The following is a 13,565-nucleotide window of genomic DNA, read 5'->3' on the forward strand; positions in this document are numbered from 1 at the left end:
CTTTTACCAATTTATAGAGATCGTGCAGTAATGAGCTCAGGGATTAGAGTTTGAAAGTCAGAGTTAAACACTGGCTTTGATACTTACTAGCTGTGTGAGAATTCTCCAACCTCTAATGAACTTTTTTCAATACATTGATTTTGCCTTCTTTCTCAATACTTACTGAATAAAACATCCCTTTCATGATTTGCCTCTTCTTTAAGATCTTTTGTCCATCTTATTCAAAATCATGTTCACTAAAAAAATCATTTTTTTTATAATCCTTGATCTTTTTTCCTAGCATTTGTAGTTTCCCTTTTTCCTTCTGCATATATGTATATACCAAATCTGTTATCACAGTTCTCTATTATTTCTTTCTTGCTATGAGCACTAAAGCTTTAAACTCCTGTGATTACAGTCTTACAAAAGACCCATGAGTCACTATGTAAATCATTAATTCTTTATTTTATATGATTTAGTGATAGTTCATTTTTACTCAGAATATGACTGTAGATATTACAATGTAAAATAAAATATTTAATTTAATCTAAAGAATTGATGAGTGGATACAGAAACAAAGACCAAGATTCTTTATGACTCAGTTTAAAAAAAAAAAACCAAAACTTACCTGTCCACATATCTTCGGGCTTCTACATTGTCTAAAGCTGTAACAATTATATCTTGTTTAGTATAGAATTCATCACTGTATATCATCTCAGTGGCAGGACAAACTTTGTGCAGGTGTGACTCAATCTTTAACTCAGGATTTATACTCAGAGTTGCAGCAGCAGCAGTATAACTTTTAGGTTTCTAAACAAATTTTAAAAATTATGAAATTCTCTCAGATACTTAGTCAAAGAGGTTTTTAGAGAGATAAAAATTGACATATGGCTTTCACACATTTCTACTATCACTAACTATATCAGTGTAATCTGATAATAATGTACATTGACTAAAAGTGAAATGAGTATCATTACTTTTGTCATTACAAAGCAAAATATCATTTATATTACTAAATGATAAATTTTTAAATAAATCTAATTAATAATAGTAGTAATAATTAACAATAATTCAAAACTTGTGAATTAATTAATACAAATATCATATAATAAAACGCAATTGTTTAAAAGCAAATTTCCCCTCAGATCGTTTGTATTTGAAGTAATCACAATTTATTGAATTGAGAATACATGTTAACTGTCAAGATAAAAATAGATGAAAGATAGATAGAAAAAATAGAACAAATGTCAGCCATACAGAAGAAAAAAAACTTTATTTTTACTATTTTGGATCACCTCACACATAGCAGACATTTAATGAATGTTTGCTGAAAACAAAATGGATGTTTATATATATGTAAATATATATAAATATATGTTATTTAATATTTCCATGTTTTCTTTAAAAAAAGCATTTCAAATTGCCAATTACTATAATTTTAATACCAATTTTCATACCATCCTTTTATATAAACACACACACATATATATATATATTCATTCATCTACTGTAATGTACTTTCTTATAGATTTTTTCTGTTCTTTCCCATGTTATCATTTCTAAGCTTATGAAAATAGTATTTGGCTATAATAGTTTATATTAAGCATTTATTCATTATTATTTCTCAATTATTTGTATTATTTAAGAATCATATGTCCAAAACTCAAACAAGCTTTCTATTTTAAAAATTAATTTCTTACTAGAATCAATATGGAAAACATCATACTTCATCATTATATTATTTTTTGCAAAATGAGTATTGTTGAAGTGAATAGGTACTAATACCTGTATGTGATGGGGTCGAAATAGAAACTGTCTATTTAGATTGGATTTTTCTATTAAGTCAGGATCTGTAATTGTTACCTGGAAACAACAAGGAAAAAAAAACCCTGTAATCATAAATAAATTTCATGCAGATTCACGTAAACCACAAGTTACAAAGGACCTTCTTTCAATTGCTTTTTATTTGTATTTAGTACCACGGGGGATATTTAAAATACATATATGTATTTAAAAGGACTCCAACTAAGCTGCAGAATTTTGGGATGTATAAAAGGTGGAAGAAGAGATGTACACAAAAGAAGTAGTGTCAAAAAAACACATGTTCTTTACAATTAGGTTGTACTTTTATAACTTGAAATTTTCAAAACTTTTTTTAAGTTTAAAAATTTAAAACAACTCACCAACAGTTAATGTGTATTTTAAAATGAAAATTATTCTTATAATGTCTGATAACCAACTATGACAGTTTTATAATTTTTGGATACCAACTTTATTACAAGACGAAAAAACAAAAGCAATTTTAATTTGATACCATTTGGTAAAGGTTATCATTAAAAAAAAAAAAAAAGAAAAAAAATCAACTCTTCAAACATAGTCCAAAGTAAAATTATTAAATGTTTATCATCAAAAGTATAACCTTACCATTCCTTTCTCTTTGCCAGTGCCAATTCCAAGAAGTGCAAAATTTTTTAACATTTCACAACCTATTGCTCCACATCCAACCTACAGAGGATAAAACAACAGGAGGAACTAAGTCATTGATTTAAGTGATGTTTTATTACAGAAAAGTCCAAACTTTTATTTAAAATTACATTCTAAGTTTGAAGAAATAAAAAGAGAACAGTGTAGCAAGCTTTGAATCTAAGGATCCTGTCTCTGAGAAGTGAGTTGCCTAAGCAGAAATGAGTGTTACTTATTTTAAAAGGCAGTGGGTCAAAAACTAAGTTACATTTTTATACAGATGGAAACATTTAAAACCCATGAAAGACTGATAGAGGGGGGCAGGGGAAGGCTGGCAGCTGGAGATTTCTCCAATGCTTACGTTGCAACAGTCTCAGTTTCTTTCATTATTTCAAGGTCCCCAGTCAAATGTTCAGTATGAATCATAGCTAATATTTCCTCAGATAAATGGTTACTTTGTTTCTCTGCTGCCATTTTCTTCATTAGATTTGCCTCAGAATAAACAGTTAGCTTAAGTGGCAATTCTTTCACTTTCACAAAGTTCTCTTCATCAGACTTTATTTAAATGACCAGAATTAGGTGATTAAAAAAAAAAATTAAGATGTTATATCATACTTGTCTAAAGAAACAAATATTCTAAACAATACAAGGGTTATCTCAAATTCTTGAATACAAAAATGATCCAATTCATCTAATCTTTATTAAAATAAGTTTTATAGTAAAACACAATGAATAAAGAGAATAAATTTAACTCTTTAAGTGGAGACAGTAACAGCTTCAAAAATCTAGAACTTTGTAGAGCAAGATAAAGCAAAAAAAAAAAGGGGGGGGCACTTAATAAAAAAAAAAAGATTAATTTTTTTCATTTCAAATGCTTACGGTACATTATTTAACTATAGTAAATTAGTATAGTGATACATCTTTTATCTTTCATAAAAAATAACAATCTACTTCTAACTTATTAACTGATCTACAATACATTTCCTTTTGGCTTTTAAATAAAAACATGTTGACAGCTATTTTATTTTTATCCTTGAATGCAATATCTGGCATAGAGTAGGTCTTAAGTACTTATATGAACATCAAAGTTAGGCTTTGTTTATTATCAGAACATTTTTAAAAATAAAAAAATTGGTTACTTAAAAATACCATTAGCTTTAATTAAAAGATAAATGGCAGAAAAAATATTTTTAAATCTGGGAAAATTCTGCCTTCCTTTTTCCATCTCTTCTACTACCTCAAACCCACGATTTCAAATACTGCATATTAAGTCCAACTAATATGTCTGAGTCTTAGTTTATTAAATTAGCTATATGAATGTACCACATATTCCCGCTACCTATACTTACTAAGAATATATTCAAATTTTGCAGCTTTTGGCATAAAGTGTCACCAATACAAGCTCTTAATGCATCATATCGATCTCCTCTGCAGGGAGAAAAAAAAAAACATGGCAGAAAGACAAATTAACACAAACAATAACACTATTTTTTAAAAAATTGTCACCTATGACAAAGATTTAAATTGCTTATTCAAGGATTCTATTAAATGCTTATCACTATAGCATGAAAATGATCAGTTTGAAATGATGCTTAAAATACCCCCCTAAAGGAGATCAAATATAGTGGAAGAAACTTATATTTTGAGAGATAACTAATAAGCCAAAAGTATTAATCTAATTTTTTGTTAGGCCTCATGATATTGTCTCTTGTAAGCAGCATATATATATATATATATATATATATATATATATATATATATATATAAAAAAAGAAGATACATAGCAGAACTCTTTACCTTGGGAGGAATTCTTCACAGTTAGATTTATCCAGAGATTCAAACAGATCTGCTGCTTCAATATATAGCTGGAAAAAAAATACAGAATACACTTAACGGTTTACAGTACCTTATTTTATTTTTTTTTCCTTTCTGAAACTCACAAATAAGAAAAAATGACAATATCACACAAGAAAAGAAACTATCATATGGACTTAAAAAGGAACAAAGAACAACTACTCTAGAAAATTTATGTATGAAGCTAAAACAAAACTTAGAAGTAGCACATAACTATGTTTTAAAAACATTAGTTCTGGTCATTTTAGATAAAATAACTCATCTTTAATAACTTTAATTCCAGTTGCTTTTCAGGACTCCAAGGGAAACAGATAGAACTACTTAATTTTATGAATACTTAACATGATTTCTAAGAATTCATCTAATTCTAAATAATTTAATTTTCTTGTAGCCAACATATATAAATGAAATAAAATGACCTAATATATGTTGTGTTTTATAAACTTTAAAGCATTATATAACTACTAATTATTATTACAGTTGTGGTTTATTAACTATAACAAATTATTCTCATAAAGTATTCAGGTTACATTTTTCAAAGTGCTTTCATATATATATTTTCTGATTTGATCTCAGAACTCTTTGAAGTGGAAAGGGTATGAATTTGTGCCCAATTTAAAACTGAGACTCCTAGTGGTTGTTACATATCTAGCTCAAGTCATATAGTTAGAAATAAAATCAAGTCTAACCTGAAAAAGTCCAAATTTAGTAAGAATTGAATAAACCAGGTCTCTCACTTGTAGTTTAAAGGACTACATCATTTAACAACAACCAATTAGAGCCTGTAGTATTTATAATAAAATAGAATAATAAGATAACTTAATTTGTGTGTCATGTTCTTATCCATGGTGACCATGTTGGGGCCAACAAGAATTATCATACAGTTTTTAAATCATCTGTAAATATTAACAACTGCCATTTTAAAATATAAGTTCCTTATTCAATGACTTGCCTCAGTCCATCACTAATAAAAAGGCAAATTGTATTAATATTGTTATCTTTTAATATAAATTACAGCAAAACGTTAAGTTTCAGCAAAGCAAAAGAGAAAATTTATTTACATCTCCTCAGATATGCAAATAGTTAATCAAGAGCTAAAAGTAAAAAGTATGATTTAACTGGATAATTGGTCATTTTGCCTAATCATCCAAATTGTGTGCCACCATGTCATTAAAAGATAATCACAGAGGAAACAAAACCCTATGAATTTCATAAGACCATCATCTGATTTTAAAATAGTCAACATATACAATGATATTTAGAGATTTCAATGAGATAGTGAAAAATGATAGAACATGTGTTTTGGAATTAAAAAAAAAACAAAAAAAACAACAGGTCAAAGACTTGTAGACTCTTCAGAAGCTTCATACATGTCCATAATTAATACTTTCTTCCAGCAGAGAAGACACAATAAACACTGGTCAATCCTATACACACAGTCTGTCTCTAAAGTTTCTCTTTAACAAGAGGGGCAGCTAGATGGTGCAGTAGATAGAGCACCAACCCTGTATCAGGAGAACCTGAGTTGAAATATGGTCTCAGATACTTTACATTTCCTAGCTGTGTGACTGTATCACTTAATCTCAATTGCCTCACCCCCCCAAAAAAAAAAAAAAATTAATGGTATAACTGCAGAACTTTATGGAGCAGTTACTACCAAAATCAAATCAAGAGAGTAAAGATGAGACAAGAGACTACAATTACAAAAGGTATAAACAAGCTCTTCAAAGTGAGAAATGGGAATTATAAAGGAAAAAGACTTTAGGGATCAAAGGGTACAAAGGGGCATTTTCAAAAGAGAAAAATCAAGTTATTAACAATCATATAAAAACCTTCTAAATCACTAATAATAAGGTGAAATGAACACTAAATAATTCTGAGGCTTCACCACAACAATATGATAAATGAATGCTCAGTGTGGAAAAGGTTGTAGATAGACACATTCATATGCTACTAGAAAAGTTGCAAATTGATCCAACCATTCTGGAGAACTAATTTATGATATGAAAACAAAGCCAGAGGAAAATGTACAACAAAAAATATTTATAGCAGGACTTTTTGTAGTAACAAAGACTTGGGAGGAAAGTGGTGCCATTGACTGGAAAATGAAAGAACTGTGGCACCCTAATATATTACTGCACCCCCTCCCCCCAATTCAAATATTGAAACATTGAGAAAACTTGAGGAAGCAGAATTGCTTGCCTATGATTTTCTATTACAAGTGAGTGTTGGTTTGGGGGTAGAGGTTAGGGTGGGAAAAGGGGAGAAAGATAAGTGGAGATTGACAGGATGCAAAAAGACAAAAGAAAACACATTCAGAAGGGGTCAGAGAAACAGATTACTATAGACTTGTTAAATTCAATAAATATTTAAAAACTAAACTGTTTTTTATGTTTGTTGATAACTATTAAGTTTATAAGGAGAAAATAACTTACATGATGACATTAATATAAAGTGTGAACCAAATTTTTGTGTGTGCATGGGATACAACATGGGAGGGTATCTAAAGGGGCTAAAGAGAAGGGGTACAGAGAGAACTAAGTGATGCATCAGGACCAAATCAAGGGCTGGTAATGAAGTGAAGTTGACTACTCTGATCTCAGGAAGAAAATGGTGTAAAGGCAAATGGATAAGGAAGGAGTATGGGGGAATGTTGAAAAAGTAAAAAGGAATGAGACCTTACTTGGGAGGTGGGAAGGGTTCCAATTGATGATTGCTTCTGTGGGTGAAGAGAAATGAAGGTGATCTGGTGCTCAAAAAGTTTTTTAGTCCTGTAAAAGGAGGTGAGGGAAGTTGGAACCCTGGGGGGGAGAAGGAAGAAACTGGAACCTGGAATGAGAGACAATGGACACAAGGAGGAAATTTCTAGGTAAATAAAGGAATGTAGTAGAGGGAGGGGCCCTACTGTGGGACAGTGTCCTCTTTGACACCTGCAATAACTGGCAGTTATTGAAATACAGTGGCAAAGGGAAACATAGGATAAGGCAGTAGATGAAAGTCCCGAGAGGGGGAGAGCCTAGAAGAGATGTCTGGGAGGCTTTGAAAGTATGAGAACACAAAAGAAAGACTGGATAATTATAGGGATCAGAAATCAGAAGATGGATATTCAGAGTGAACAGAAAGAGAATATGGATAATGAAGAGAGGAAGAGAAATTTTTTTTTTGGAAAAGGGTACCATAAAATGAGATCTAAAAACTAATGAAAAGGACAAGGTGAAAAGGAGAAGGGGCAATTTATTCGACTAAAAAAAAAAAGGAGAGACATATATAATCAGATAAGAAAAGTAGAGAAAAAGGAATTAAAAGGGGTGAGAGGAAGAGAGCCAGTAAGAATAAGGCCATCTTAAAAAAAAGTGGCACTTTTTGTGATAGCTAAGAATTGGAAACAATAGATAGCTGTCCATTAATTGGGAAAGTGCTAAAACACATTGTGGTACATAAATATAGTGGAATGTTGCTGTGCTCCAAAAATGCTATGCGAGATGATTAAAGAGAAACAAAGAAAGATCTATATGAACTGATGCAGTAAAGTAAGCAGAGCCAGAAAACTATGAAGAGCAACTAAAACAATGTAAATTGGAAGAATGACACACCCAAACAATCAGAAGTACCTGAAAAAAATTATAAAGATAAGTAGAACTAAAATGAAATGTTGAAAAGACATTCCCAATCTCCTCTTCAGGAAACTGAGAGACCCACCGCTGTACACATTACATATGTTTTCAGACTTCAATGCATTGATTAGTTATGCTGACTTTGGGGAGGAAAAAGATACATATAACATGTTAAGATACAGAAAATATCAATAAAAATGTATTTGAAGAATTAATGCAAAGGAAAATAAAAGAGACTTCAGGAAAAAAGATTTCAGAACTCTGATCAATACAGCAACCAACCACGACTCTGGAAGATTATAGTATAGCATATTTTCTCCTATTGTATAGGCACAGGGGTGATGGGTGGAAAATAAATATGGAATGAGAGGGACATGACCAGTATGTTCATTTTTGTTATCTGACTGTACTTGTTACTAAAGAGGGTTCTATTAGAGGAAGGTAAGAAACCACTAAGAAGTAATAGTAATGTAAGAAGAGCATCAATAAAATAGATAAAACAAACAAACAAACAAACAAACAAAAAAAAAAACACAATGGAAAAAGAATTACTAACTCATAAAATAGCAGCGTTCAACAGAAGTTATTAAAATATAAACAGTACCAAAATACAAAACTAACCCACTGGCATAAGGGAGAAAATTTTCCCGTCACAGCCTTCAATACTTCTTGGCTGGCAACCCCTCCTACTGCTGCAGCTAGTGGAGCTAAGAAGCCTTGAGCAGTCCAAGAGAGCCAATTCACAATGTTAACATCTACTTCAGGCTGAAAAATAATCCAGAAAAAAAGACAAACAACAATATTTTTATGGGACAGATCATTTAAAACTGTACTGATATTATCATGGGTCTACTTCTAAAAAAGCTGCCCCAAACTTTTCTAATAAATGCACTTCAAAATTGTTGATGCAGTAAAAGTTCTGAATTCACAACACAATTCACATAAGCTTGTGGTTTATAATATAAATCTTTTGTACACAGTAGGTTTTTAATCAACTTATCAAAAAGGATGAAAAACCTAAGTAGAAAGTGCTATTAGTGAGGTACTAGAGATACAAAATCAAAAATGACAGTCCCTCCTCAGGAAGTTAATATTCTAGTGGGAGTAGAAGGGAGTGTATATGGGAGTTATAGAACATGGACACCGTTCTGTAAATACAAGATGTACACAAAATAAACATCAAGTACTTTAGGAGAGAGTACGGTATTAACAAGTGGGAACAGGAAAGGCCTCTTGTAGGAGAGAGCATTTGAACTTTGCTTTTAAGATTAAGTCTTGGGAGATGAAGGTAAAGAGGAAGAACATTCCAGGTGAGAGGCATGAGTTGGTGTAGAATGTCAATAGACAGGGAATCCTAGGGATTTTAGTCTAATTGGATTACAGAGTACATGAAACAGTTTTATGATATTAGCTTGGAAAGATAAGAAAAAGTCAGAAGTTAAGGGGCTCTGGTTTCTAAATGGAGTTATATTGTATTATTCTAATAGGAATAATCCCCCTCCTAGTAAGGGGAGAAATTAATAAATTAATAAATGTTGGTTAAATCGAAAGGCTGCAAGTAGTAGCTTACAAAACATTCACCTTCTCTTGCAAGGTTGCACTTATAGATGTTGCTAATTTCAATAATTCTTCAGAATCCTGATGACACCTAGTATGCAATACAAAGAAGAACCATTAAAGATCAACACACTTCAAATTTTTTATAATACTTTAAACATAGATTCATATTTAAACTAATAAAAAGGGGAGGCAGTGTGGTTGGAATAAGCACACTGAACTTGGAATCCAGAGATGCCTCAGTTCAAAGTCCAGCCCTGATATCTAATTAGCTGTGTAACTACCTTAATTTCCTTAAGCCTAAGTTTCCATATGGGGATAATAATAACTTTATGGTCATTGGGATATAGGCTTATTGATCAGTACCCATAATATATGGATGTTTTACAAAAATGATTCACTAGGCAAGGATGAATGATGATGTCTTTTTAAATTGGTTTGTAAATGCTTGTACATTGCCAAGTGATCAGTAAATACAAAAAAAAAAAAAAAAAAGAACTGATTGCTTTGTTCCTTTTAAGTAAAAAAAGAATAATTCTCTTGTAAGGTGGTTAAATAATTCAAATTTCAATTAACAGATCCAAGACACCCGTCAAAATATATTACCCAATATTTGGCTTTCGATTGTAGTTTTCCTGGAATTGGTCCAGGGCAAGCATGGCAGCATGGATCTGTAGAGGTGCCTGTTCAGAAGAAAAAGGGAACCACAATACAATATCAATACACATTTTTATTCTTAATATTTAATGTTAAAAATGACCTACTATATAAAGTTAGACTAGGAAAGAAGAAAGCATGAAAGTTTTTGCCTCTCTTTTACAGATGAGGAAAATGTGCCTCCCTAAGAGATAAATGTACTCAAAGCTGGAAAGGACACTAAGACCACTTAGTCAAAGTCCCTGTTTTTATTAGAAGTCTTAACAAGGTTACTCAGCAAATTAGTAGTAGTTCAATTTGCCACCAAAATTTAGGTCACAGGTCTTTAGAAGACCATATCTTCTGTTTTCAGTTACAAAGAATGTAACAAGCTGAAACTGTAATTCTTTCCTTGAAGAAATTTTAAGAATATTTTCTTATACTCTTTGCACATTTAATAAAAGCTATATATTTGAATCAATAAAATTATACCAAGAATTTACTAAGCACCTAAGTGTCATATTATGAAGAGAAATTATGTATATATTTCACAGAATTTAAAAGTGAGTTTGAAAAATCTCCTAAACTTATTTCATGTAATTGAATTTTAAAAAGAAAATGTGATTACCAATACAACTACATTTACTGAAAGCCCAATTTGCATATAAAGCCAAGATTTTGCTGGGAAAATATTAAATAGAACTACGTAAGAATTTCTTGGGATAATATAGCATTTGCATAAAAATAGAGGTATATTCTACTTTAAAACAGACACACTCTCCCTAAAGTATTACCTACCTCAGGTTTGCTAAAATCAGCAATAAGGCATGTTGGATGTTTTATTTGCTTCTCCAGGCATTCCTAACAAAGGGGGGAAAAAGAGAAAATAATAAAGTACTTAAGTTCTACAAAAGCATATGATTAAAAATCAGGTAACTGATATCAGTAAGAAAAGTTTCAGAAAAATTCATGACAATGGCATACAAAAAAAGGGGAAATATTCTATCTATTCTGAGAAACAATTTCTATATAAATCAATGACAGAATGGGGAGAAGAGTACATAAAAGGGCCAGTTTTGGAATAAGAAAGGGTTCAAATCAAGCCACTAACATCTTCTGGCTAAGTGATTCAAGACAATTTTCTGAGTGCTGAAAGCAACCTCTAAGATTGATATTACTGTCCATATACTTTAGAAAAGGAAATTTTGGGAATTTTCTATAATAATGAAATAATAGACTGATACAACAACAACAACAACAACAAAATCTTTCATTATTGTGTTCATTTTTCTAGGGATTTGAAAGAAGATTATTGCTGAAAGAAATTGAGATAGTTGGCAAAAAATATCACCAAAATAAAATATCACCAAAATAAAATATCAACCCTTCCCATTTCTGCTCCAAATGTTCTTTTCTCCTCTTCTCTTTTCACTTTCTCTCCCTTCACTCATGTTAATATTTCTATCCAGATGACTATGACGTTTACTAGCCTGGCCTTATTCTCTCTTGAATTCCTCATTCCTCACTGCCAACTGCCTGATGAACCTACCTACCTACTTATGCTATCAGCACTTCAAACCTAACATGTACACAATAAAATTATGTTACATGTTGATGACTCAACCACTCAATGATTCTGACTGAGGCCATAACCAGTCTTTTAAAAAAATAATCTATATTATAAACTTACTCATTAACAAACAGGAATAAAAGAGCAACATAGTAAAATTGAAAACATACATTTAATTTATTCCAATTGCCCAGATTTATTACTTTTTAGCTATTCTAAACTCTTCCTCCTCTCACTACATTTATCTGATCATTTGTCAAATCTTGCTAATTCTACTTCCATACCACCTTGCAAAATCTTATTCAGACCTTCATTAACCTTTGTCTGAGTCTCGACAACTGAAATAGACTGCTCGGCCTCCTTGCTTACAGTCTTTCCAATCTCAAATAGATCCTCCACACAAATGTCAAACCCTAGATGTGGGTCTGACACTATTACTTCTGTCCTTTTAGTCCTCAAGAGATCTCTTTGGTTTCTAGGATACAATTCTCCTCAGCTTGGCACTTAAGGCTCTCTACAACATGGTTCCAGCTTATCTTTTCAAATATACTTATGTAACGTCTTTTCAGACAATTTGGGATGCAAGATGACATGCACTCACATCAGCGTTCTTGGAGACCTGAAATATATTACTCTTCTCAAATCCATCTCTCAGAAGAATTTTTCTGTTTTTCTTTTTCAGTGTAGCTCAAGTGATAGCCCAGTATATATCTTATAGGTTGGAATATTTTTCTCATGCCAAACTAACAACCCCTCCCCAAATTCCCAAAACATGTACTCTTCTTCATCTCAATGGAGTTATTAATATATTCTCTTTAGACACAACAGATTCATATAAATTCTACCAGAAGACCACTATTCTATTCTCCAAAACATACATTCCCTATATTATTCTTTTGTAAAACTGAAGAAAACATTTCAAATACTCCCATTAAACTTATGGATAAATTTAACTGAAATGCATAATATTACTTGTTACTTAACAAAAAAAAAAATAAATAAATAAATAAATGTTCAAGCTATGCTAACTTTCTTTTTTCTTTTCTTTTTTTTTTTGAGGCTGGGATTAAGTGACTTGCCCAGGGTCACACAGCTAGGAAGTGTCAAGTGTCCGAGACCAGATTTGAACTTGGGTCCTCCTGAATTCAAGGCTGGTACTCTATCCACTGTGCCACCTTGCTGCTCCCTATGCTAACTTTCTTAATGACAGAATCTAGCACAAGAACCTTCCTACTTCATTGTATCTGGTATGTGTTTCATTAAATTTCTTGGAAATAAACAAAATCTAATGCAACTGAATGTTTTGGTTAATAGTGTTCAAACACAATTTCTTTTTTTTTTATTCATATCACAGAACTTTGGTACTGAAAGGGTCTTTTTGAAACATCCAAGTTCACCTCTTTTTTAGGTTAAAAAGCTAGTGATTCAGAGAAGTACCTTATACTAGCTGAAAATCTTTTAAAAATTACATTAGTACACACTCCTAAAATAATAAGTAGAATATAAGGACTATTATTTCACAGGACAAGAAACTGAAGTGGGACAATTGAGATATTCTCAACCACATTTCTTAATAAGGAAGTTGAAGCTTAGTGAGAATTAAGTATATTGTTCCTAGGTACAGAAGTGATATGCAAGCACAGTCATGTCCTTGATTCCAAATCTAATCTAATCCAAATCTAATTAATGCTAATTTCAACTATACTATGCTGGCACTTTAGTTTACAATTCATAATGTTTCAGTGACTCAGGACCACAGTATTAATTCTCTATTACATAGTAATTATTCTCTACTACTAGAAGAGATGGAAAGATGTTGACTTATATTCAAACAAGTTCCAAAATATCATTAGCAAAGTTCTTTAAAGAAAAAAAAAAAAAGTAAATTCTGG

At 31.3% G+C, this 13,565-nt stretch overlaps 1 protein-coding gene across 1 annotated transcript in view; it reads right to left on the minus strand.

The window, feature by feature from the left end:
* The window catches only part of UBA6 (ubiquitin like modifier activating enzyme 6), a 61,345-nt gene that overhangs the window by 26,607 nt on the left and 21,173 nt on the right, over positions 1-13,565 (minus strand). Inside the window, exons 11-19 of the mRNA XM_074274918.1 lie at positions 10,902-10,964; positions 10,074-10,150; positions 9,492-9,558; positions 8,532-8,675; positions 4,240-4,307; positions 3,792-3,870; positions 2,404-2,484; positions 1,765-1,842; positions 608-789 (exon numbers count right to left, since the gene is read on the minus strand). Of these exons, the coding sequence (XP_074131019.1) occupies positions 608-789; positions 1,765-1,842; positions 2,404-2,484; positions 3,792-3,870; positions 4,240-4,307; positions 8,532-8,675; positions 9,492-9,558; positions 10,074-10,150; positions 10,902-10,964 (839 nt within the window). The remainder of the gene's footprint in view (positions 1-607; positions 790-1,764; positions 1,843-2,403; positions 2,485-3,791; positions 3,871-4,239; positions 4,308-8,531; positions 8,676-9,491; positions 9,559-10,073; positions 10,151-10,901; positions 10,965-13,565) is intronic.

This window comes from Sminthopsis crassicaudata, chromosome 6, assembly GCF_048593235.1.
Source record: "Sminthopsis crassicaudata isolate SCR6 chromosome 6, ASM4859323v1, whole genome shotgun sequence".
Classification (NCBI taxonomy): domain Eukaryota; kingdom Metazoa; phylum Chordata; class Mammalia; order Dasyuromorphia; family Dasyuridae; genus Sminthopsis; species Sminthopsis crassicaudata.